The sequence below is a fragment of the Megalops cyprinoides genome, chromosome 9 (genome assembly GCF_013368585.1).
Source record: "Megalops cyprinoides isolate fMegCyp1 chromosome 9, fMegCyp1.pri, whole genome shotgun sequence".
Classification (NCBI taxonomy): domain Eukaryota; kingdom Metazoa; phylum Chordata; class Actinopteri; order Elopiformes; family Megalopidae; genus Megalops; species Megalops cyprinoides.
In genome coordinates, this window is record NC_050591.1 from 38,549,144 (window position 1) to 38,575,718 (window position 26,575).

Consider the following 26,575-nt stretch of genomic DNA (forward strand, 5'->3'; position numbering starts at 1 on the left):
TGAAATTAATGTCTTCTCACAAGAGCACAATCAATCATGAGGTGAGAGTCTCCTCTTTAAACTGAAGTGCTCAAACTGAGGCAAACTAAACCGAACCTTTTCATAATCACTTACAAACCATCCTTCAGGGGAGCGTTGGCACCTCCATTCAGGTGGTTCCAGAGTTAACCCCATGATTACCTTCACTGAATGAATGTTCCTCCCAGAGCTCAGAACTCTTACAACCAAAGCGGTGTGTGTGAGAGAAAGTGTGTGTATGCATTACTTTCTGTCAGTGAGATGGCCATTGTGGAGAAGCTGACCAACTCAGCTCTCAAAAAACAAAACAAAAGAGCAAACATTCACCCCAAAAATTTGTGTTTAAAAACCTGCCCAAAAACAGTCAGCAAAAACAAGACCAGCCTCCATCCAGTTCTAGCTACACACCTGTATTTAATAGGCCTTTAATTAGGCAGGTGTGGCTCATTAACCAAAGGGCTGGTTCACATAGGCAAAGACAATTACAATTACAAACAGGCAAACAACTAACAATTAACAGATTTGGATGCAGTTGATAAATTGTGATCTACTATTGGTCAGTTTGTACTGGATGGAAGAAAGAGCCCTTGAACATGTAACATTTTAACAACACAACCTAACAATGAACATTCAGTTCCTAGAGGAGGTGAAGGATCTGCTTCACAGCCACGCTGAGGGGACAGTGTAAGTCAGGGATTCTGCTTCAGCTGCTGAAAGGCGAGAAACATAAACCATCTAAGGAGCTGTGTGAAAATGCCATCTCCACAAGTGTCTCTGCAGCATAATGAATGGCATAAATGACTGAAATGAAATATGATGTTTTTGACTGGACTATTTAGTAACACTATAAAAAGGACTGATCTCTCTGCATAAAACTCCCATGCATTTATTTCCTGTTCGTGTCTGTTTCCTGTGAGGCATCTGGCCACTGCTGCATGGCAGCTACAGACACAAGGCTTTGGGAAAATTCTTTGGGAAAGTCCTTCTGACTGGCCAGTGACCTCACAAAACAAACTCATTCAAGCGCAAACACTGCGGCCCGTGTTCCCCTGGTATTATGAGTGCATGTGTGGAGTACTGAGTAATGCTATGGGCTGAGAAGTGCTGGGTTAGTGTGTATCAGACCTGAGGAGCTCTGGATGTGATCGCCGCTCTGCAACTCCACTGCGTAACACAGCTGTCCTGCCTGCAGTCTTAACTGAAGAGAGACACCAGCACATAAAAGATGCTTCCTGTTTTAATGCCATAAACCTGCAGCTTGAACGGGATCACTAATGTTACCATGGAAATGGTCTCAGTCCTGTTGGGTACACCCTCTTCCAGGCGCTGTCTGGATCTGAAGAATTTAAAGCACCTCAGCTGACCTGGCAGACACAGATCTGAGATCAGCGGTGCAGACTTAAAAACAGCCTGGGCTGCAGACACACTCTAATTCAGTTAATCTGTTATTTAATTATGACTAGTAATATAAGCAGTTTTAAATATCTCAGCAACAGTTGTGATAAGTCAGTCTTTCATTCTTATTAGTCATCATTTCTTTACAGACATTTTCATTATAAACAGTGAAAATTCCATTACGAGTCAAACTGACATTCTGACTAGTGAAAAATATCCCTCAAAAAAATAGTATTATATTTCTGTGTAGTTATTGTTGTGTTTCAGATGATTGCATTTTATATATCTTTAACTAAAAATGGTTACAGATATCTTGAATTGAAATTGTAACTTGTCACAATTAAGTTAGACATATCTTGAACTGGAATTATGACTAGTCATAAGATAATGGGATATCTATAATATTATAAAATTTATAATATTAATAATGGATGTGTATGAGTTGTATTAGATGCAGTGATTAAATGTTAAGTTGGCTTGCCATACCGGGGGTTTGCACAGGGACACAGAGGGTGGGGGTTTTCGTTTGTGGCAGGTAGTTAATTCCACCACCAGGGGGAGCCAGAGATGAGAGAGAGAAGGAAGGACCCTGCTCACCAGGGGCAGGAGCCCCAGTAGCAGCATATAAAGACAGTTAAGGCCTCTCTGGGAAAATCTTTGCCACACCCACTTTAGAAAGACAGCGCTGTTATATCCAGAAACCTCCTCCACTTCCTCAGCACTGAAATCATGAACACAGTAAACAGGTCTGACCTGTTCTAGCAGAAAGAAAGGAGATCCCCTGCCATGACTCCCCTAATTTCCTGACTTTCTCTCTGGCAAGGAGGCGAGCGGCGGAGATACTCTACATTACAGCCATAAAGCTCCTGCTTTATTTCCTGTCTCCATATGGCCTTGCCCAGAAGGTTCCAGCTGGTAACATGGGATTCTAGCGCTGTGTTGCTGTGATAGCTATGCTATGAAGGGAATGTTATTTTACTCAATGCCCCCCTCTAAGTACCTTTAAATCTAAAGAATCTTGATAAATTCTCTTGGGACTAAGAGTGAAACCAGAGTTTTTGAGCACTTTCAGAGCCATTTCCTACTTTTAAAAGTTTGATCCATACACAGAACATGTAGGCATTCTAGAATTTCTATATTCTGGAATGTAGAATTTATGATGGCGTTTGCAGAGTTCTTTACAGCTGTTTTCTCCAGTACTTCTTAATGGATGCTCACATACAGCAAGTTAAAAATCAGAGGTGGAAGTTTTCACACAGCTGATATAGTGGGATGAGAGAAGTCAATTTGAACTGGGACACCTGCACCCATGCCAGATTCACCCAAACATCCCGTCTTCACACTGAAGCACACAAGGCTGGTCAGGAACTTTCATTCTTACAGTGCAGCATGGTACAGGTTCATTTACATAAGTCTGTGGAAAACACTGCTGATAATATTCATAAACAGACCTGTAGGCAGAAACATTTCAGGATTGGATTTAAACATCAGAATAAAGGACAAGCGGCACTGCATGGGTCACAGCTGAGGGTGCTTCATGCACAAAAAGCACATTACAAGCTGCTGATTCCATTGTCATGACTTTTATTTTCTTACTGGAATGTCATTTGTGTTTCACCTTTTTCATCACAGGGTTACAAAACCATTTCAAATGTACCACCCTTTCCCTCCAACGCCCCAACGCCCCATCCACACAAATTTCCAATAATATAAACAAAAAAAAAGAAATAAAACAACAGAAATTCAGCATTTATTCATCCAATCAGACTGAAATCAGGGCAGTGTGTCCCCCCTCCATCAGGGAGCAGGTCAGGACTGAGGGCTGCTGGTTTGACAGGTTTAATGCCACACAGGTGTGCTAGGGATTGGAGCAGAAAGCAGTGAGTCTGAAGTCTGGGAGGGCCAGCTGGCCCCCCTCGGTGACAGCCCTGCATAGCACCCTGTAACGGCCGAAATGAGAGGGCTGGCGGAGCCCAGCTGATCCTCCTCTGTGAAGTGCTGGATTCGGCTTTCTGGGGAGATACTCAGACGTCCTCACTGTTCTTTGATGGCATTTCATAAATTGCTACTGTCTGATCCTGAATTCAGTGTCTGAAATGTAAAGCCAAACACTCCGCCCCAGAAAATGAGAATTTGGTTACTTTCACCTCTAAGATGGAGTAAAGAAGTGCCAGTGTTTCAATCTCCAAATGCCCCTGCTCGCGCCTGTCTGCGGACACACAGCATACTGCAGCTCCTCCAGGTACACGCCATTCCACACACCTACGCTTCCACCGAGGAGGAGGAATCGAAGCCAGCAGCGGCACGCAGGACGACCTCACGCCTCCGCTCCAATAACAGAAACAGCAGTGAAAGCTGAGCAGGTACAAGGCAGAGCTCCCCTGTGCTGCTCACTAAACGGCTGCTTCTCACAGGCGACGCCTGTTTACAGGACAGACACAGAGAGAGCGCAGGCTGCGCTGGTGTCAGATCACAGAGCAGCCACACCCTGCCTCAGAGAGTGATGCACAGCTGGGATTCGCCTCAATCAGGCTGCAGAGGAAAACTCAGGACACAGACAGAGGGACAAATTTAGAGAAACAGCGGAGGTGAGCAGAAGCTCATCACGCGGAAAGGTGCTGTACGCTGAAGGCCTGAAATACAGAGGGGCTGGGATATGCGCAGCTGTGGGTAATACGGCACACTGCTCACAGACACAGCTGAGAGAACAGCTCAGCGCTTATCCGGGTTTGATACACTTCCACAAGTCTGCCAAAACAGAGACTAAAACTGAACATAAACTTCCGTCTCACTGAGGCAGTACAGCCAAGCCCCCCCTTACTGAAAAGCACTTTAAATTTATCAAAGATGCTTAAGTATAACTGCAATCCTTTACAATTACTGTTATGCAAGCCGGGCCTGAGCATGTGACCCCACCAAAGACCAATCAGAGACAGGCAGGCGCTGACAATCTGCACTAAGGATTGGAGTTCACCCCACTGCTCTACCCCCACAACACCTCTGCCTCAGAGCCTGACAGCTGTGTGTGCGCAGTGTGTGTGTGTGTGTGTGAGAAAGTGTGTGTGCGCGCATGTGTGTGTGAGAAAGTGTGTGTGTGTGTGTGTGAGAAAGTGTGTGTGTGTGAGAAAGTGTGTGCGCATACGGTGCAGGGATTATAATAGACTGAAATTAAAAAAGGCGACTGATCATCTCAGAATATGGGGAGTCTTCTCTCCGTGAGGCGCATTTTGGACGCATTTCGGGGGGGGCGGCACCCCTGTGGCAAGGCAGGGTGCCTCCCCCCCTCCAGTTACCTCCGATTTCTCTTCATGACTCCTTTGCTGATGCAGCAACATTTCTGCTTTCAGTTTGACTTTACTGCCATATATATATATACACAAATATATATGCATTTATATTCTCATATAAAGGTATAAATACACCAATACTGCACTCCATGGTGGAGAAGCCCTCTGGAAGGGCTTCGCCCCCATGATGTACTGTATCTGAGCCGTTATCCAGGTGGGCAGGTGTTCTGTGCTTGCTCCGCGGTCTGGCCTTTACAGGATCTCGTACTTGTCCACCACAAACGCCGTCTCCGAGGAGAACCTCACAGGGCTGTCTCCGTCTACCTGAGACACTTTGGTCACCTGGGAGGGACGGACAGGGACACCTCAGTTTCAGGAATTCAGAGAAAGGGCGGTCTGTGAGCACGGAGCAGGGGGAGACGTGTACCTGGATGTCGCAGTAGCTGCGTTTGGAGACGAAGGACACGTGTACGGGGAAGAAGTCGTTGGGCTGTCCCGCCACGCTGAACTCCAGGCTGCCCGTCTTGTTCTTGACGTCCACGACAGGCAGGCACCATTCCAGAATGTTCCGCCGACTGTCAACACGATACTCGCCATCCAGATCACCGATCACCGGGGCACCCACACCAGACCTACAGACACACACACACACACACACACACACACACACACGCAGAGGCTGTGATTAACACATGAACCCCGGGAGCGAAACAAAACAAACGAAACAAAAGCGAAACAAACACAGCCTGGAGCCTGTGAGGCCGGCCACGTCAGGGACAGTTACTCACGGGATGGGGATGGAGATCACCACATCATTCAGCTCCAGACCCTCCTCCTGCAGCTCGTACTCGATGTTGACATCACAGCCTGTGCTGCTCTCTGAAGGCCAGCAGTTTACTGCAGGGAGGAGAGGAGAGTGAGACACTCCGCACAGGGAGGAGGAGAGGAGAGTGAGACACACCGCGCAGGGAGAGTGAGACACACTGCGCATGGAGGAGGAGAGGAGAGTGAGACACACCGCGCAGGGAGAGTGAGACACACTGCGCATGGAGGAGGAGAGGAGAGTGAGACACACCGCGCAGGGAGAGTGAGACACACCGCGCAGGGAGAGTGAGACACACCGCGCAGGGAGGAGAGGAGAGTGAGACACACAGCACAGGGAAGAGAGGAGAGTGAGACACACCGCGCAGGGAGGAGAGGAGAGTGAGACACACCGCGCAGGGAGGAGAGGAGAGTGAGAGGCTGGAGGGAGACTCACTGGTGAGGGGGATGAGGGACTCATCTGTGCTCTGCAGCCTCCACTTCAGCACTCCCACGTCGTTGTTGAGGGGGAAGGACTTCTCCGGGTTTTTCAACCCGATCAGGGACTCTGTGCTGAACAGCTTCTTGTCCACATTGGGGTGGGTCTGCGGACACAGCGAGAACAGCCAACATCAACACTGTCCCTTCCTGTGAAGACTCTGATTCTTCAGTATCACATGTATATGTGACCAGATCTGCTGGTAGAGTGCTTCTTTATTATTTGCGTTGGTAAAAATGGACAGAGTTTAATAAGACAAAGGCTTCTAAAGGCACTATTTCAACACTTCACCCACATTCCACACGTACGTATCAGTATGGAATGCAAACAGGGTCAGCGGGGGTCAGACACCAGCATGGCCCCGCCTCGTCCCCCGCCTCACCTGCAGCCCCGCCCCCACCCCACCTGCAGCCCCGCCCCCGCCTCGCCCCCACCTCACCTGCAGGCCCACCCCCGCCTCACCTGCAGCCTCGTCCCCCGCCTCACCTGCAGCCTCGTCCCCACCTCGTCCCCGCCTCGCCCCCGCCTCGCCCCCGCCTCACCTGCAGCCTCGTCCCCCGCCTCACCTGCAGCCTCGTCCCCCGCCTCACCTGCAGCCTCGTCCCCACCTCGTCCCCGCCTCGCCCCCGCATCACCTGCAGCCTCGCCCCCACCTCACCTGCAGCCTCGCCCCCGCCTCGTCCCCCGCCTCACCTGCAGCCTCGCCCCCACCTCGTCCCCGCATCGTCCCCACCTCACCTGCAGCCTCGCCCCCACCTCGTCCCCACCTCACCTGCAGCTGAACCCCCACCTCGTCCCCGCATCGTCCTCACCTCGCCCCCGCCTCACCTGCAGCCTCGCCCCCGCCTCGTCCCCCGCCTCACCTGCAGCCTCGCCCCCACCTCGTCCCCGCATCGTCCCCACCTCACCTGCAGCCTCGCCCCCACCTCGTCCCCACCTCACCTGCAGCTGAACCCCCACCTCGTCCCCGCATCGTCCTCACCTCGCCCCCGCCTCACCTGCAGCCTCGTCCCCACCTCGTCCCCGCATCGTCCCCACCTCACCTGCAGCCTCGCCCCCGCCTCATCCCCCGCCTCACCCGCAGGCCCACCCCCGCCTCACCTGCAGCCCCGCCCCCACCTCGTCCCCGCCTCACCTGCAGCCCCGCCCCCGCCTCGCCCCCACCTCGTCCCCGCATCGTCCCCACCTCACCTGCAGCCCCGCCCCCACCTCGTCCCCACCTCACCTGCAGCCTCGCCCCCACCTCGTCCCCGCATCGTCCCCACCTCACCTGCAGCCCCGCCCCCGCCTCGCCCCCACCTCGTCCCCGCATCGTCCCCGCATCGTCCCCGCATCGTCCCCGCATCGTCCCCGCCTCACCTGCAGCCCCGCCCCCGCCTCATCCCCCGCCTCACCTGCAGCTGAACCCCCTTCTTGTCGTTGTTGTTGACATGGAGACGGATACGCCCATTCTTCTCATCGGTCACTCTCAGGGTGATCATGCCCAGCACCTCCATGTTCTGCAGACCCCCGTCACGCCCACAGGTCAGGGAGATCTTCTCCTCGACCCTCATGTGCACACTGTGGGGAGAGATTCAGCTCCACTCAGACACACAGGAAGCAGGAAGAGCCCAGTCAGAGAGCCAAAAAGGACCTGGTCGGACCCTACAGCTCAGCAAGTCCAGCACAGCTGAAGCTGGTTACAGTAAGTAAACGCGTGCGTAACTTTGGTATCTACCACCCTGGAGGAGCCTTCACTCCCAGGATGCACCATGCTAGCTTCACCTTTAGCATGATTTTAGCTTAGCGTGCTACATGGGTTAGGAAGCTTACTGAGCACTTAGCCAATGGGAGCGGCTTGCTGCATACCTCTCTACGTTCACAGGTGCAGGCAGGACTTTGGACGCCTCAGAGGGCCTCTTCCCCGCACTGGGCACGATGATGTTCTCGCCTTCTGATTTCAGCTTGTCCACAAAGTTATCCACCTCCTTCCCCTTAGCACCCAGCTTCAGGGCCTTACTGGGACCGCTGGGTCTGCGGGAACAGGCAGTCAGTGCGTCTGCTGGGAGCTCCACCCTCCCGGTCACCGCTATCCCACAATGCCCTGCACGTTACCTGGTGGGAGTGGGTGTGGCTTTGGGCTTCTCTGGTTCGATGAGCGTGTCGGTGATGATGGGGGCGGAGCCACCGCCGCTCATGCCGGAGCTGCCGAAGCCGCCGAAGCCCGGCGCTTTCTTTCCGGATCGTTCCGCATCGCGCCGTGCCTGCTGCAGCTCCTTGGCCTTGCGCCGCATCTCCGCCTTGGCCTCGCGCTCCTGGGTCTGTGAGAGGGCGGAGTCACACGAGTCAAAAACAGAGACACTGGAATAAGCACACAGATGGACCGGGCCCCCAGACCCAAGCCTGCCTCACTGTCCTCACAGCACAGAGCGGTACGCTGATCAAAGATTAGACACTGTAGGGAGAAATCGCCCCCACAGCTAATGACTCAGGGGCCCAGGTGACCTGGTCAAAGCGTAGTCCACCTTATCTCACCTCTCTGACGGCACGGAACACTTTCTCCTCATGGGAGTCCATCTCAGTGAAGGTGCGGATCTGGGCCAAGTTGACGTTTTCCCTGTATCCCAGAGCCACAATCTCATCGAAAGCGAAGATGAGGTCGAAGCAGTGCTCCGAAATCTCTCCCTCCTCCAGCACACGACAGTACTCAGGAATCTGCCAGCAGAAGCACCCAGGAAACTTCATTTAAAAAGGTGTACATCTATCTCAGGAAGTTTAATGCAAGTCCTGGCAACAGCTCTCAGACTTGGGTTAGTGGTATTCTCGTTATTGAATATGTGCTCCACAGAAAGGATGCAACATTATGGTTATGATAAAAGTCACTCAGTCACATACACATCTTACACATCAGAGCTGGTGCCAGTGTTTGTGAACAGGATGAATCTCTCACGCTCCAGCTCTTAAATGTCATTTAATTCAGTTTATGTAACTGTTCCACTTTACTACAGCTTACAAGAACACCAGGCCACACATCATCTACCTACACCAATCACACTAACTCTCATGCCACAGTACTCTCTCAAGGAGCTAGGAAATGTTGTTGCTTGCTTTTTGCAGTCTCTGATCCAACAACTTGCAAAATAGCCACTGAAGTTAAAATGCTGTTCAGGACCAGAGAAAATGCAGCACTTCCTGAAAAAGGCCATATTAAGCTAGGAGCGAAGGCCAAGTGGGTATCTGAGCACAGGGCGAACTCCTACCACTCTGGAGAAGAGCCGCAGGGTCTCCAGGTCCTCCAGGATGTTGCTGTTTTTGGTGGTGATCAGCACCATGTAGAGCTTCTCGAGGGGCTGGTAGACGTAGCGCACGCTTTCCGTCTCCACGAAGGTGTGCTGCTTGCCCGTGTTCATCAGCTTGGGGAACGCAGCCAGCAGTCCCTCGATGCGCGTCCGGGTCATCTCCACAAACTGCCGCGACACGATGGCCTTCCCTGCCTTCGTGCACACCGCCGCTGCCAGCAGCACCTACAGGTGGGGGGTCACATGATTCTCAACAGACACAGCAGGGCAACCCAGAGAGCTACAGACAGAGAGAAACAGACCCCCCTCCCCCCCAACTTCATCCAATTTGACACTTTCAACTCTCATTGCACATACCCCCCAATGAGGCCTTCAGCCCAGGGGCACAGGAAAACGGACCCGTTACCATGGCAATGTAATCTCAACGTCCTGGCAGTGTTTCCCTACAGGGAAGCATGTCCTTCACCACAAAACCTGCTACTTACAGTGTCAACACAAAACCTAACATACAAATATACCCTGTGACTCACTGCTACTATGCTCTTACTCAATAGGCTTTCCACTAAAATGAACAATATTAAAATTAAACCAAGTTGCACTAAACAGGGAGAATACATCACCTCACAGACTAAACTAATCTAAATATACACCAATGCTTAATGTTTCCTTTAGAAACGGGCTGTTCAGCATCTTTCGTATTCCTGACAACCAGCATCCAGCAACCTGGCTGAAGTGTGTAAGGTTTTCGCAAAGGATTTTCTGTGGTGATACTTTGGTAATCACTGCGAGGCAAGAGCTAGACTATGCACACAGTTTAATGCCTGCTGGAACCACCTACATTTAACAGTGCTGTGTAAACCTTGAACCCAGTGATGATGGGTCTGTGTTGTGTAGTTCTGGTCAGAGCTGTGCTCAGATGCAAACGTCACTCCAAACACACGGCAGTCTCACTACAGCAGGGCAGCGCACAAAACGCGGGCCACAGCAGCACCCCAGGCTGCCCGTAACACCCGAAACGGCTCAGACTGCGACGGAAGCGCAGCAGCGCCGTCTCCAGCCCTGCGCCGCGCTGGATACGCGCTGTGCGACAGCAAGGTACTAACCTGCTGCAACTCCAAAAGAACAAATGGGTGCGAATTATGAATATGGATATAAAATATGAATTATGTCCTGAATAACAATGTTGGCTAAGAAAACCAAAGGTACAAGTGAATCGCGGAAACTCCGACGCCACTTTAGGTATTTCGGAAAAAGTGTGTCGAACGCAAGACTGAAAATGAAGTTCTCGATTCACATTAGGCGGGGCACTATACCGCTACCTTAACCTGGCATAAATCACTTTGGCAGTAATAACGTCAACTATCGCACTGATAAAAAGTTGCTTGGTGTAACGCCAGCCTGAGACTGTGAGGGCAATGCCCACAGCTCTACACGAACCTGTTACATATGGATTACACATGGCGAGCCACACAAACAAGACTACCTTACTGCAACGTCTCTAATAACATCTGTCATGAGAAAGAAATGTCAATGATCTAGCGAGCTAATAGCAAATACACTTTACAATGCAGTTACAATGGATCAATTATGTAAGCTCAAGAACTAAAAGAAAGTCCATTCCCGGATAAATCCAATCCTAGACGAATGGCAACAGCTAACGGCTAACGTTAGCCGGTTAGCTAACAATTTTTTTTACCGCAGCCAATTTGATGGCTATGTAGCCACGTAGCCCAGCTAGTGAGCAAGTGTTGAATGAATCACTAGGTACTGTACAGTTCTATTCTCAAAATTGCACGGCAGAGTTAAAATCCGGAGCTGCCTACACAGTTATAACTAGATTTTCCAGATACATCTTCAGTTAATGTGCTACCCAGTAGCACATTAATGAATCTGAACAATCTCTCCAGTTAGCGTAGCTAGCTAGCTAACAAATTGTCTTGCCGTCTGGGCACATTTGTGTGAATTTAGTTAGTGGCGTATTACTAACTAAATGCCCGATGCAACTAACTAACTGGCCAATATAACTAACTAAATGACCATTACTCTTGGTTAGCGTTAGCATAAACTTTCACCCGGGCCTGCACCGCTAGCTAAGCTAAGGCTACTTTCACAAGCTTCAGACCCCAGTTTCAGTAGTGTGGAGAACCAGAAGGACAGCAAGTCACAAAGACTCTTCCCGTCTAGATAACGCGATATCATCCCAGAAACAGTTTGGAGTGAAAACGCACAAATATAACACACGCATAAACAAAAATGACCATCCGCTCGTAAGGCCCTCTGGAAAAGAGCGACTTCATTTCCCATCCTGAAACACTGGAGTCGGAAAAGAAAGAGCAGTCTCAATCAATTAAACGACTCCACAGTCGTATAAAGGACGAATGCTCACCATGTTCGCTCTCTGTGATGTATCAGGCTCTTAAACTGCCCCGATTGTTTTATATTTGTCTATTTTCCCGGTGTTGTGCCGATCGTGCCTCCGTCTCCAGCCTGCAACTCCAATATGGCAGCGGCGCAGCCACGTCCCCATCCGGAAGCGCACAGGATGGGGAGGAGGCTCCTACCTTCGCCTTTAAAATAAACCAACGTGTACTTATGCAACGTCACAACAACCGGGCTTCAAGTATTATCCAACTGTTGACATTTACTGGGAAAACATAACTCTGTTCTCATTGGACTTACTGAATGCTGAATGTTCTCTACAAGCTATTCTCCAGACAGCTCCTACGCGTTTTATGTAACGCGTCATTCTACCGTGTCATTTCCCCCTGTGGTTATAGCAAGCTAATGCACGCAATAATCCAAAATTGCAACCATGAACAATGATGAAGTGCCTAGTAAGAAGAACCTACTTTATCATACCATATCCTTTATCCTATCATATCCATATCGTCCTCAAAACAAGTAAAGCCCTTGGCTGATTTCTAAAACATATTACATGACACAGCTCAGGCAGGTGCATCAGTTTTTAGCGGGTTTGTAATTCTCTGTGTTGTGCGTTATCTGTATATGTATTCCATTTTATATGTACCCCTGCTCTCTTGTAAGGTCTTCCTTGCTAGCAAAGGTAACCTCAAGCGACTGTTTTTTTACATTACACGCGCGCGCGCGCAGAGTGAGGATGCGCTGGTGAATGTAGGCTACTGACTTACATGTTCACGTTCTGGATTCTATACAGCTTTATTTAAATAACAAAACAATACCTAATATATCTACAAAATCTGAAATTGTCTTTGATGTACAGAATTGATTGTGTTTAGCAAATTTAATATCTACTACAATATTCCTATCGTATTGTGTTTGATAATGCACATTAGTCTGGCTTTAGTAGCTGACGAGTTCTTGATCATAATTCATTCATTTGAAATAACTTTTCACTGTCTTACATATATGTCTGCATTTGTTCAGTAAGCTAGTCCTGAACAGTGAAAGCACACGAAATGACCGTAACTAAGGAACATTCTGCATATTTCTTCCTTTCCCTTTTTCCACCTTGTAGTATTGCTGTATGCGCATGCGCGGGCCTCAGCAGCGGAAGTGACATTCCTCCGTAGAGGTCGGCGGAAAGAAGACGGCCGGCAGCACTTTCATTCTGACTTTTCCTCGCACTTTTTGATGTTTTTACCCAACACGGAAGAAACCCATCGTTCACTGAATAAGATGGAAAGCTCTTCATGATCCAGTCAACTTCAGCCCCGATTTAATCGCTGGATGCAAATAATACACCGAAATGTCTGCGGAGGCCAGTACGCAGGTGGGTTCATGGAGCACATTTAACCATGTCTTAAGCCCACCCACCCGCACCAGCGGGGACTCTGATTGGCTGTTGTCGCATCGTTCTTTGATTCCTAGGGTCACCATTGGTTAAGATTTCAGAGGGTGGTCACGCTGCGCATACAGTGCATAAACGTGGAAGTCTGTGCCAGCTAGCAAATTATAAAAAACTTATAGCGTAAATAGCATAAACGGACGGGGAAATAACACTTGATACATTCTTTTAATGATCTAGCTAATACAGTGTTAAAGCTCGCTGACGCTACGTTAGATCGTTAGCGCACTAGGAATCTGTCACTTTGAGTTTATTTAGAAACATTGTAGAGAGAGAGAGAGCTTGCTACTTGAGTTTGAGCTTGAGTTTTAAAAGAACTTCCAATGTTATGGTATTGATCCAAAGCTGCATTTTTAATGGTTTAATATTTGAGCTAGTCGCCAGCCAGCCAGTTGAGCACAGGTTGGCTGCATGCTCGGCTTCGAGGAGCTTGTAGCCGGTGAGGTAATAAGCGAAGCGCTGGAATTCTTAACAGTTTTGCAAACCATAAAAGCGAGGTGGTCCATTCGCTGGCGGTCTTGTTAACGTTAGTCTAATTGCCCAAATGAACGGTGAATGAGAGTTGTTTTACAGTGTAGCGTCCTTTAAAGGACACACTAGGGTACAGGTCTGTATAACCCGCACAGACAGGACGCATCGGGACTGATGTCATTTGAGTTTAAGGCGATCTATTTCTGCAGAATCACTCGACGAAAATAAACGCTGTTTGTGTACTGAAGTGCTGAAAAAAGCGACGGAGCTAAGTCTGATTTGAAGACTGATGTAGTGCTGTGTGTACTGTTGGCTTTAAAATCAAAGCTAATAAACGCTGAAAGTGTTTATTGGACGGCGTCGCTGGTAGAGTTGGGGTCTGTGTCTCCATGTTGAGGTCATTCTCTGGTTCTGTGGGGAAGTGAAAACTTCAGTAAGTTATTAAGGAAAAAAGCTGTGCGTAAGTCGTTCCCAGCATGTAGAGGGCAGGCCTGCTAGTAGCCCATGTATGAGGCCGGTACCCTGCTCATCCTGTTTGGCAGCTGTCCTGCATTGCTATGAGGAACTGCCACATGGCTCCTGTTAGCCTGCTTGTAATTTCACTTTAAGGAATTACTTTCTTTGTAATATTTCCATTAGTGCCTAAATGCAGCTCATTCTATTACTCAGGGAGTATCCTATAATCCCAACCCCGCCCCCCCACCCCCACCCCTCCGACGCGCACACACGCTGCCTCTCCCTAACGGCCGACCGCAGTGAATGGGCGCTCCTCGCTTATCAGTGGGGGCCAGCAGGCTGGGGGTGTCGCTCTGACAGACTCAGAACCACTCTGCTGTGTCTCAGGACAGCTCTGCCAGTCTCCACACTGACCGCACACACGCACAGAGTTGCATTTCACTCAGCAGAGCACACAAGATCCCCGCTCAGCAAGCATGGAGGAAGGACCCTATAAGTACATACGGGTAAGACAGACTGTCTCTCTGTGGAAGTCTGCTCGTGTGCTTCATCTTACTGTCGAATGGCACTGTAAAGCAGCGTGAGTCACGGGATGGCCAAAACGCTGCAGCTCTTTCTAACTATCCTGGTTTCTGTTTCAGGACGGTAACGGCAGGGTCAGCAGGGTGATTCGGATCGGAACCAGGAAGAGCCAGGTACTGTGATGGGTTTGGGTTTGCGACTGTCAGCCGGCTGGTTGAGCATTCAAACAGTCAGTCAGTCACTGCATAGTGTTGGTCATTGAATAAAAGTGGGTGGAAACCAGAGTAAACTAAACTAAAGAATCTCAGGTGAGGATGCTGTGGCTGTCGGTTCAGGCTAAACCCTCAGCAAAATCGGTGCAGGTGAGAGAAAGAGGCTGCTGGGTCAGTGCAAGGCAGAAGTCTACGCTTCTTAATGAATTACTGAAATGCGATGAACCTGTCCTGTATGCACATTTCAGTTTGATGTTTTAATTAGGAGTGTAATCGGCTAAATGGGAGAGATTTTTCCTTTCTTATTTTCACAAAATATCCCACTATTCATTTATAGTGTCTTTATATTCACGCTTTTGGTTTATTTTGTTCTTATGCAGGTTAGAATGTATCTTAAAGGTATTACTAGTTATATATATTGAAAACACAGAGAATGTTGTCTAATACTTAATAATTCATTTGCTTGTTAATGCTTTATGTTTTACTGAAATTCCATCTGTTAGCCTGTGTATTTTTGAGGAGTTGAACTGTAGTAGGTAAAATACAGTTGGATTTCCAATAAGACAGGGAGTGCCTGCTCTTCAATGATCAGATAAGAAAATTTCTTGCTCTGTCTCTCGGGAGATATGAGAGTCTGTGATAATTGGACACACATATTCCATGTGCAGCTCAAACGGTTGATTCACAGGCCTCTAGCTGTAGTAGTGCACCATCTTACACTGCATGCAGGATCTACCCCTGTGCCCTGCAGCGTCTGCACCCTCAGGCAGGCCGCTCAACCCAGCATGGGCTCAGTCCAGCTGTATGAATGAATAATGTAAGAACTGTAACCTGTGTAAGTCGCTGTGGATAAGAGCATCTGCTAAGCGACTAAATGTAAATGTAAATCTGTAGCTTTGTGGCTGTCTCCAGCACAGCCAAACACACCAGAGTTCTGTGGCATTTTCTTTCAGTTCTCCAGTACTTTTATATATCATTCAAACCAACAGTCTGGACAAACTCACAAGTATAATCATTGCAAGTTCCATATTTTTAACAAATTAAAAGCTACTCTGTATTTTTTAACAGTTATGTATTTTAAGAAATCTTGTTTCACTGGTGTGTGAATGCCTCTCTCTTCAGCTGGCGCGTATTCAGACGGACAGCGTGGCAGAGAAGCTGAGAGAGCTGTACCCCGATGTGCACCTGGAGATAGGTGAGAGCGGCCAGGCCCCGAGCAGCCAGCGCTGGAGGAGGCTGGCAGTGAAGGACTCTGTCTCTGCCTGATTCACACACATGCTGCGCTGGAATTCCACCAAGCGCCTCGCTGTCTCTCACAACCTAATACAAGATGCAGTCTGTGCTGGAGAATAATGGCAGCTCAGCCATGCCTGTGTCTTTGTGTGTGTGTGTGAGAGAGAGATTGGCTGGTTTCTGTATGAGAGTGTGTGTGAGAGAGAGAGTCTATGTGTGTGTGTGTGTGTGTCTGTGTGTGAGAGAGAGAAAGAGTGGGTGGTTTCTCTGTGTGTGTGTGTGTGTGTGTGTGTGTGTGTGTGTGTGTGTGTTTGAGAGAGAGAGATTGGCTGGTTTCTGTGTGTTGTGTGTGTCCTTAGTTTACTTGCAGTGTGAAAAAGTAAAGAAATTCACTGTGGGAGAATACACTTATCACAGGGGCAGTACTGTTGTGCTGCTTCTTCAGGCTGTCTCACTGCTTCAGGCCTGAAGGAAAGCTGCTGTTAGGCTTAACATGCTTAGTCTGAGATGAAGGACATCCACTTAACATCCAATCACAAATCTAAATATTTCCAACCCTTTCTGTTCCAGTTGGCATGTCAACGACTGGAGACAAAATCCTGGACACAGCGCTGTCAAAGGTGTGTTTCCCTCAGTGTCCGTCTGTCACAGCCAGCGGGACGGCGAGGCAGCAGCTAATGACCTGCACTTACACTAGCGGTACAGAATGATGTGCCATTATGTTCAGATCACTGCAGAAACAGAGTTCGCTGTCTGTGTGAAAAGCCACTGGCTCTGTGAAGCCTGTCAATGTCATTGGTTGCTGCGTAGAATTGGCATGACAGAGTAACCTCTGACGCCAGACGCACTGATAAGAAATGTCTCCACCTGTGACCTGCTTTTTCAGATTGGAGAAAAGAGCCTCTTCACCAAGGAACTGGAGAATGCTCTGGAGAGGAACGAGTAAGTCCCCCAAGGTCATTCTGAAGGCTGGCGCCGTGATAGGCTGGCTGCTGTAGCACAAATAGAATCAAGATAATAGCACCCTCTAGTGTAGAAATGTTTTAGCAGGACTTATAGCAGGGGTTTGCAAGCCCAGGACCCACTTACAGTGTGTGACAGTATATATTTGAATATATAGTTAGATCTAGAATTAAGAATATTTCTTAATTGAAAAGATGAGGACTGAGGCATCTCTAATAACCCCAGCATTCAGAATGACTTACAGAGTTTATGTTACCTTACAGTGCGTCTGCACACGGATGGCTTATGTTACCTTACAGTGCGTCTGCACACGGATGGCTTATGTTACCTTACAGTGCGTCTGCACACGGATGGCTTATGTTACCTTACAGTGCGTCTGCACACGGATAGCTTATGTTACCTTACAGTGCGTCTGCACACGGATGGCTTATGTTACCTTACAGTGCATCTGCACACGGATGGGCAGCAGTGCTCAGTGTGTTTTGCGTTTACTCCACACTGAGCAGGTCACAGTGTTTCAGTGCGGCTGACCTGGCTGCTTGTTGTGTGCCCCCTTCAGGGTGGACCTGGTAGTGCACTCTCTGAAGGACCTGCCCACTACTCTGCCTCCTGGCTTCACCATTGGAGCAGTGCTGAAGTGAGTATGAGGACCCCAGGGGAACCCAGCTGTGTGATTTCTGTCTCTTAAACAGTTACTTTGCTGGGCAGTTTTAGAACTGAATATTACTATTATTACTGTTTATATTATTAATATTACTTGCATGTCAGACACCGTACCACTCGTATCCAGTGTGCCTTACATGATGTGAATTCTACATGCCATCTAATAAATCAGCTGGATACTTACTGCAGTGGTTCAGGGTTAGCACTGGCTATGGGCCAAGCACTTGGCAAAAGGAGCACTTAGAAGTTTGATAAAATCCTTGTCAATAACGCAGAAAGGCCATGGTGCTATTAGCTGACGTCCTGTCACTCACTCATCAACAGCCAATAAACCGAAGGAAGTCTCCTGGCGGGAAATGCTCTCACCATGTTATGAATCTGTGGTCAAAACCAGGAGTTCCTACCTTTATTTAAAGCTGAAATACAGTTTTACTAATTCAAATTTAAGAGTAACTGTGGGACATAGTAATGATTGAGAAATGTTCTGTGTTATTTAGTTCAGTTTATACCCAAGCTCCTATCAGTCACTCATAAGGTGCTACACATCAGGATGAAGACTGAGCACTATTAGGTGATTCTTCTGGAAGAATCCAAGTCGGTGAGCTACCAACCTCACGCAAAACTAACCCCCTTTTTCAGGCGTGAAAACCCACACGATGCAGTTGTTCTGCACCCGAAGCATGCTGGGAAAACTCTGGACACTCTACCAGACAAGAGGTGAGAGAAGATCAGGAATATGGCTGAAGGTGTAAACCCAATAAAGAGAGGTCAGGGGTCAAAGGTTAAACTACCCATCCCTGAACCACAGCCACTTACTGGAAGATTGATGAATTTATACATGCAATGTACAGTATTTTTAGAAAAGAGGAAAGGGACCGTGTTTATCAAAGCCGATCTCAGAGTCACGTCCCCCTCCGCTGGGTGAATCTGTCTGCGCAGCTGGCTGTGCAGTGCTGATGCTGGTGTTCTGTTTGCAGTGTGGTTGGCACCAGCTCACTCCGTCGTGCAGCGCAGTTAAAGAAGCGCTTTCCTCACCTGGAGTTCAGAGACATCGTATCCTTCCCAGCTCAGGAGTCACTGTGGCCTGCTGACCGTCTCACCACTCATTAACCCGCTTCCACTGCTAATCTCTTTCTCTCGGATAAGGACACAATAATCCAGTTAGTGAACCACATCATATCATAGCATAGTCCTTTCAGGTGCAATATCTTTTCATATCTCACATGCCGCACAGGGTTATATCATAAAGGAATCTCTTTAACATCACCCGGAAACCCAGCTGGTGCATTCTGGGCTGCCTGGTTAAGCTGTTGCTTTTTAAGGCAATGAGGTCCATACAATCTTGCTTTGGTTCTAATAAGTCATTTATTAATAATAGTCATAACAAAATGTTATGTTTAAGGCAAGTCTGATAGTTTTGAAATTCATTTTTAATGGGATCTTAGAAATATCTTATTGCTCTCTGATGTGAGAGAGCTGAAATGTGTATGTATGTGTGTGTGTGTGTGCGGGCGGGTGTGTGTGTGGGTGTGCGGGTATGTGTGTACGGGTGTGTGTGTGTGTGTGTGTGTGTAGGGGTGTGTGGCTGTGAGGCCACTCTGTTCTGGGGTACCCCTCCCCCCAGTCTGGCGGGGTGTGGCTATGGGAGGGGTCCAGGCTTGCTGTGTTTTCCTGAGCGTCTCTCAGCGGGGGAACCTCAACACTCGGCTGAAGAAGCTGGACGAGAAGGACGATTTTGCCGCCATCATCCTTGCCACTGCAGGCCTGCGTCGTATGGGCTGGGAGAGCAGAGTCAGCCAGGTACTGCTCACCAGGGCGCCCTGACACGCTCACCACCGGCACCCTGACACGCTCACCTGAGAGACCTGAGAGAACAGGGTCCTCTCCACACTCACCTGAGAGACCAAGGTCTCATCCACTCATTTAGCAGTGTTGTCTGCCTTTCAGTTACTGCTTTATTATAATGATTCTTTTGAATTTCATGTGATTGATACTGTAGGTAGATACCATAGGTCCTTCCTTCCTGCTGCTGTCAGACTTTACAATCAGACTTGACAATCAACACTGCTCCCAGTGGACCACACACATCAAAACTGAAAATTCACTCATGCAATATTACCGTTTAATGTCTGTAATTCACTCATGTGCAATATTACTGTTTAATGTTTATAACTCACTCATATGCAATATTACCGTTTAATGTCTGTAATTCACTCATATGTAATATTACTGTTTAATGTCTTTTAAACTGTGTACTGTCTGTTTTTATTTATTTACTATTTACTATTTACTACTATTTATCTTGTTTGATTACTTTTTTTATTAGTTCTTTTTTCTACTGTTGCGCTATCCCCTATGCTGCTGTAGCACTGCAGATTTCCCCGCTGTGTGTGTGCATGTCTGTTTCTTTGTCTGTCTATGTGTCAGTGTGTTTGTGTCTGCACCTGTTCTGTTAGTTCTGTTAGTGTTAGCACTCTGTAACCGGCTGTGTGTGCCATCGTTCCGCAGATCCTGGGCCCAGATGACTGTATGTACGCTGTGGGGCAGGTGAGCTCCCATTGCAGCTGTTTACTCCTCACTTGGAATTGATGTTTATCATGTTGCCTCTCTGGGTGTTTCCTGACTGAGATGCTGGGATGTGGTTTGGCCTGCATTGCCCGCATGTTGCCGGGAGAGTTGCCTGTGTGTTAATTGTTTGTTGGGTCTTCCTGTGCTGTAGGGGGCGCTAGCCGTGGAGGTGCGTGCTCGAGACCATGACATCCTGGAGATGGTGTCAGTCCTGCACGACCCTGACACTGTGCTGCGCTGTATCGCAGAGAGAGCCTTCATGCGGCACCTGGTAAGTTTCCCCACCTTTCCCACAAACGCATCATCACTCAGCCGAGCCGAGCTGCAGTGCCTCAGTGTGACTGAACCCGAGAGAGGATGGACCCCCATGTGGCTGTTTGCCTGCAGTGGCAGACTCTTCACACCTGCAGCGGCAGATTCTGTGTAGATGTCTCACTGAAAATGTTGTTTAGTTTTGGCTCTCAGTTTTTAACATTCTTCTGGAGTGTTTCAGACAGAAATCACATTTATTTTCTGTCTCTTGTTGTCTTTTACCCTGTCTCTATTTCACACTCTCTCTCTCTCTCCCTCCCTCTTTCTCTGTCTCTCTCTCTCTCTCTCTCTCCCTCTTTCTCTGTCTCTCTTTCTCTCTCTCTCTCTCTCTCCCTCCCTTTCTCTCTCTCTCTCTCAGGAAGGAGGCTGTAGTGTGCCTGTTGCTGTGCACACAGAAGTGCGAGACTCCCAGGTAACACCCTGTGCTGCTCCTAAAGCCCCTTCATAATCCTTTATTGCTCTGTGATTTAAAGCATTTGTATTAATTAGATCAATAGTTATTGTTCTAGGCATTGCAATATTTATCTTGTTTGTATCATTTGTGTTTCACTATTGTCCTTTCAGCTCTACCTGACTGGAGCAGTGTACAGTTTGGATGGATCAGAGAGCCTGAAGGAGACCATGCAGACAAGCATAGAGCAAGACAATCAGGTCCTCTCACTCCCTCCCTCTCCCTCCTTTTTCTCTCTCTCTCACTCCCTCTCTCTGCCTCCCTTCTCTCTCCCTGAACAGATAGAGTAAAAACTCACTCAGTAAAATCTTTTATGGTTGAGACGTGTTGATGTGGTTCGTGTGACGTGTGTAACACTGCATTCAGTACGGCTGCCTGTCGGTGGCTTTGATCAGAAACTTCCCCACTGCAGTGCAGAGAGCGTGGGACTGACTTCCTGTCCCCCCGGCGGCAGGTGGAAGAGGAAGTGGACGAGAAAGTGCAGCGTGTGGGGGTGACGGCCACCAACGTGTCGCGGGTGGCCCAGGACGCCGCTGAGAAGCTGGGCATCGACCTGGCCAAGCTGCTGCTCAGCAAAGGAGCCAGAGAGATCCTGACCGTGGCCCGGCAGCTCAACGATGCTCGCTAAGCATTCCTCTGCGCCGCCTCTGCAGCTCGCAGGAGGTCTCCCCCAGCCCAGAGGAGCGGGGCTGACGACTGACTGACATCCTCCAGCAGGGGACCTGACTCCTCCACACACTGACACTAACCTGACCTTCACTAACTGACCTCTCTCTCTCACTGACCTCCGTGTGTCTGTGGGATCACTGTGCCTATAAACTGCAGTCATTCTGTCTCCCCTTAAGCCTCAGTCTGTCAGGAAGCGCCCCGTAAACCGACCCAGGAAAGCCAAACACGGTCACCTCCCCAGACGCACGCTTGCAGGTGTGACAGACACCACGCAGAAGCCACCCTGGAGCGCGCCTGATCCCCAGAATTTCTGCTCCCTTTAAAGCACCAGCCCCCTCAGACCAAGCTAAAACCCTGCCCCAGCACCGGGACCGCCTGCTTTAAGGAAACTAACAGAGAAACTAGCAGGGTATCTGCACTGGCAAGAGTTTAGGAATGTTTAGGAGTTTAGGAGTTTAGGAATGTTTAGGAATCTACAGGCTGACGAGTTGTAAGCATTGCTGTTTGTACACTTTCCCTGTGTTGCTGTCACCAGTGTGTCCAGCATCGATGAGCCTTTGATTATGGTCCCTCTGCTTGACCTGCATCTCCTGTGTGCAGAAACACCCCCTCCAGGGGCTTATTTTCACCTGCTTGTAGCTTCTTCCCGAGTGCTAAACATTAATGCCCAACCGTCGTTCTATTAAAATGTAAAACAATATTGGCAAGAGGAGAGGTCCGTTCATTTCCCACAGAACAGCCCTGCGCACCGAGAACCTGTTTCCCGAAGCAGTAATACAGCTGTTCTTTCTCCCTCTGTTTCCCAAAGCGATAATACAGCTGTTCTTTCTCCCTCTGTTTCCCGAAGCAGTAATACGACTCTTCTTGGGGGAAAAAGCCCTGCTGTGCTCACACATTACTGACATCCCATCCTTGATATCCCTATTGAAATCACTGACAGGAATAACGATTGTGTGGGAAAAAGACTCGCAGCACAAGGAGAGCATGACCTCACATGACCTGCTGAGGACCGCTGGAAACTGAAGTCTTTACTTGATTTACTTACTTTTACACAGCTTGTGTTTCTGGTTCATTCAGAGTCACTGAGAGTGAGGCTTTGCTGCGGTGGCTCAGGGGTGTGTGCGAGAGCTCATCTTTCAGTAGAAAGTGTGGCTGTAATTTATGTGTAAGATGAAGACTGAGAATAGTGAAAGTGTAACTAAAGGTAATGCACTACAAATACCAGTTTTGTGTCATTTTTACAAACTGACTCCCACCCCAGTAAAATCAATGCACCACAATGGGTTTAGAGTGTAAATTATTAGATCCACCAGGGAAATTTCACAAAATGGTTATGCAAAGCCACAAGACGTAAGCTGTGATTGGCTGGGAAGTACGCTGTCTGCCCGGCAGTGACGTTTGACTTCCATGGGCTTTAAAGCAGAGGAAAGCAGCTTTAAGAACTATACATACATGCGACGCTCGGGGGGTGGAAGCAGACCACACCTGGCTGGGATGGGGAATCGGCTCCCTGGAGACAGAGCTGCCGGGAAGAACACAAAGGCCGCAGACTCCAGGCCAGTTCATACGAGGCCATATGTTCAAAAGGTTTGAGAAAAAGCTTTTCAATGTACTGAGACTGCAGCATATTATTATAATCTGGAGAACAACATTCACATCTGCTTCATGCCTTAAATGTGAAAATGTGATTTTTGTGCATTTAGCTTGTCTGCCTTAACTGTTGGTATGAAACTACTTTGAGTTGTGCTTTATCCATGTCGAGGTCAGTGTGTGTCATGGAAATGAATAAAGAGATTTTTCTTCCAAAGTTGGGCTGATTTGTGCGTGCTCGCTCACTTTTTGGCCGCTCTGTGAGTAGCGGGATGTTTTGTCATCCCCGCCGTGCGTGCTGCATTTTGACGGTTAACAGATGCGCAAAAGCCTCGTTTCTGACAGGTGCATCGCTGTTTGTGCTCCTCACAGGATACACCTGCAGACTGAAACCCGCTCGCCGTTATAAGGCTAAATTCCTGTAAACTCAAAGGTTAAACCTCAAAATTAGTGCTGCTACATTCTGAACTGGATATGTTCATATCCAGGTCATTCAACTCATGCAAAGTAATTTCTAATACAATCAATTTCGTTTGAACAAGTGGTCTTGGCATATTTTTTTAACGAATTTCAATTCATCAAAATGTTTTAAAACTACAAAAGCATGTAATCATGTTTCCTGTTATGAAACTGCAGTGCATCCAAATTCCTGACTGTTGCACAAATGTACCCTTTAAAAACACGCTATTAAGTTGCCTATACATTGTCATATTAAATTGATTTATGTTGTATGTTAAAACACCAAATTGTTAGAGTATGTAGCTTGCCCAAGTAAGCCAAAAACTGATGGAAGTTTAACCACTATGCCCTGATCAGTGACGGTGAGAGTTCAGTGGTGTGTCTGACGGATTGTATGCAGCCTGTTGAGCTCAGCGGCGTGTGCAGGATGCAGTCCGTATGCAGGGGGTTTTCGCGCGATGACTTTCAAATCACATTAATGGCCAATCGCGCTGTGTTTCAGTCCCAGCTCTCGCACCGTGGGAAAGGCGAGCATCTACAGCAGGCAGCCTTGGGGTTATGAAGTAACACTGCCAACAATGCCGCACCATGCTTAAAACCTATTAACACAGAACAAAGCCATGAAGGGGTAGTAAAAAGCGGCACCTTTATTGTTCACAAGCGATGGCGGGAGAGACCGCGCTTCCGGTCAGTGCAAGTTTACATCATGCAGTTTCACATGAAACCTACTGCAATACAGCGTTAGCAGCGCTACTCGGATTCATTACACAAGCAGCTTTCCAGGTAAAGGTTAGAATCGCCCTTTCAGTCAGTTTGGGCGGCCCTTAAAAGGGCCTTTGGGTTTTACAGAGGAGGAATGGCGTTTAATACTCTTGGGACTGCGAAGACTTCTTTCCCGCCTTTCCAGTGCCCGGAGCGGCCTGGCCGGTCTTCTTCGGCAGCAGTACGGCCTGGATGTTGGGCAGCACGCCGCCCTGGGCGATGGTCACGCCACCCAGAAGTTTGTTGAGCTCTTCGTCGTTGCGAACAGCCAGCTGCAGATGGCGGGGGATGATGCGGGTCTTCTTGTTGTCCCGGGCTGCGTTGCCCGCCAGCTCCAGGATCTCAGCGGTCAGATACTCAAGCACAGCGGCCAGGTACACAGGAGCCCCAGCACCTACACGCTCCGCATAGTTACCCTTCCGCAACAGCCTATGAACACGGCCGACAGGAAACTGCAGGCCAGCCCGGGAGCTGCGAGTCTTGGCCTTAGCCCGCGCTTTACCGCCAGTCTTTCCTCTGCCAGACATGATGAAGATACACAGAAAGTAGCTTACCGAGATTCAGAATCACAATCGCCGTCTGAAGACGCACTAACTGTGAAAGAAAGTGCGCATTTTATACTCATCTCCTGCCACAGCAATGACACGCCTTTCATCCCGCCCCTCATTTCTATTCGGCGTGAGGCTGATTACGTCAAATATGGTTGGTTTCGAGAGACGGGGACGGTCGACATGCTGATGACCATTGGTTACTTATTTTGTGCATAATAAGTGAAATATTCACACCAATCAGAGTTGTCTGTACTGAGCCCGATCGTTCATTGGATATAGCCAGCCAGGAATCTTTGATTTTATTGGACTAAAGCTGCCTGGTTTTACCCTTCATCTTTTGTGGGTAATTTGAGTCTCAGCAGAAAAGTTTGTAAATTTGCACGTCCGTGGAACGTGCGGTTTGTAACAGTAGCAACCATTTCCCCTGAAAAGGCGCTGCTGAGTTTGCTGGCTAGTAAGTAACAAATTTGTACATATACCTGAAGCCATCAGCCGTTTTATAATAACATTCTTGTGATTATTTAGGCAAGTCAATGAGGTATGACGTGTGCCTAATTTATCGTTATTCAAAAACATACACTGTGTTGTTTAACAAACTAAATATATTTAACCATAATACTTAATCCACCTACTCTTTGACTAAGCATTGGCTTTTGACGCTTGTGCCTAATATTGATACAACGCATTGCATGAATGTGTTTTCAGTTTTACACTTTCCCTGATAATCAAAAACTATAAAGCTGAGAGCTCTACGGTAGTGAAGCTGTGCGTATTCTCCTGAAGCGGGAACTTCACGCCATCAGCACCCCATTACTGAAACCCCAGCCCCGCGCCATCAGCGGCCCGTCCTGCCATCCCCCACCTCCGATCCCCGCTGGCACGGCGTTTGTAAAGGGAGAATTCGGTGTGATTGTGAATATCTGCTCACCTTGATGTCGCTGAAGTCAGCGGTTTACTGAAACTCGAATAAATAATATAAAACAGCAACGGCTAAAATGTACATATCGGGCTAAACGAGATGAAGAAAAACGCAGAGACCCAGGAGCGCCACAGCGGACGCGAATAAAGCGACACAACGAACGTTAAAAAACTGAAAAAATCTCATTAAACGTGGCACTGGGTTATAGCAGAGTCCGGATGATTTCAAACAATCTATCCCCATTAGAATGACACAAGTCATGATAACATGTAGGAGGCGTGTAATTTTATCATATGTGGTTTAAAAGCACAGATGGAGGTCACTGGGGCACGATGAGACATCCGGCAGCACACACTCCAGAACCAAGATTAATACAGATTAAAAAATGAACATAATATTTCAAGAATTTCCATAGAGTTTCAGCAGTAGTAAAACTGTCCCCCTTCCCAGTTAAGTAAACAAATTGCAAACTTAATTCGCCACATTGACACTTGAAGTCCAACAAAGTTTAAGACTGGTTTTGATGAATGCTTGCACTTTTTACTTTGAATCATTGAAAACAAGCTGTTGTTTCTGAAATGTGTACAGGAGCATAGACACATTTTAAAATAAGAATAAGAAAATTACTGTATAGCAGGTACCAAAAATAGTACAATTGTTTTTAACCTGG

The 26,575-nt window shown here is 48.2% G+C and overlaps 3 protein-coding genes across 4 annotated transcripts; 1 reads left to right on the forward strand and 2 right to left on the reverse strand.

Annotated features, from left to right (window-relative positions):
- Positions 1–4,481: 4,481 nt before the first annotated feature.
- On the reverse strand, positions 4,482–11,997 carry arcn1b (archain 1b). Of its 2 annotated transcripts, XM_036537137.1 has the most exons (11): positions 11,958–11,997; positions 11,665–11,845; positions 9,240–9,503; positions 8,515–8,694; positions 8,095–8,300; positions 7,849–8,013; positions 7,395–7,560; positions 5,959–6,106; positions 5,489–5,597; positions 5,128–5,332; positions 4,482–5,042 (listed from the first exon to the last, which is right to left on the reverse strand). In XM_036537137.1, exons 2-11 carry the CDS (start codon positions 11,665–11,667, stop codon positions 4,953–4,955), a joined length of 1,536 nt encoding a protein of 511 aa, XP_036393030.1. In that variant the 5' UTR covers positions 11,668–11,845; positions 11,958–11,997; the 3' UTR covers positions 4,482–4,952. The 2 variants fall into 2 exon arrangements, with proteins under 2 accessions (XP_036393030.1, XP_036393029.1); XM_036537136.1 differs by having other exon boundaries at positions 11,665–11,987.
- An 802-nt stretch (positions 11,998–12,799) lies between these two features.
- LOC118782852 (porphobilinogen deaminase-like) lies at positions 12,800–23,369 on the forward strand. The gene is made up of 14 exons (XM_036536459.1): positions 12,800–13,029; positions 14,673–14,726; positions 15,888–15,960; positions 16,569–16,618; positions 16,885–16,940; positions 17,521–17,598; positions 18,264–18,341; positions 18,602–18,677; positions 19,311–19,424; positions 20,133–20,171; positions 20,344–20,463; positions 20,863–20,916; positions 21,069–21,155; positions 21,410–23,369. The coding sequence occupies exons 1-14, from the start codon at positions 13,006–13,008 to the stop codon at positions 21,581–21,583; spliced, it is 1,077 nt and encodes a 358-aa protein (XP_036392352.1). The 5' UTR covers positions 12,800–13,005; the 3' UTR covers positions 21,584–23,369.
- Positions 23,370–24,304: 935 nt separating this feature from the next.
- On the reverse strand, positions 24,305–25,077 carry LOC118783239 (histone H2AX). The gene has a single exon (XM_036537001.1). It carries the CDS (start codon positions 24,960–24,962, stop codon positions 24,537–24,539), a length of 426 nt encoding a protein of 141 aa, XP_036392894.1. The 5' UTR covers positions 24,963–25,077; the 3' UTR covers positions 24,305–24,536.
- Between the last annotated feature and the right edge of the window lie 1,498 nt (positions 25,078–26,575).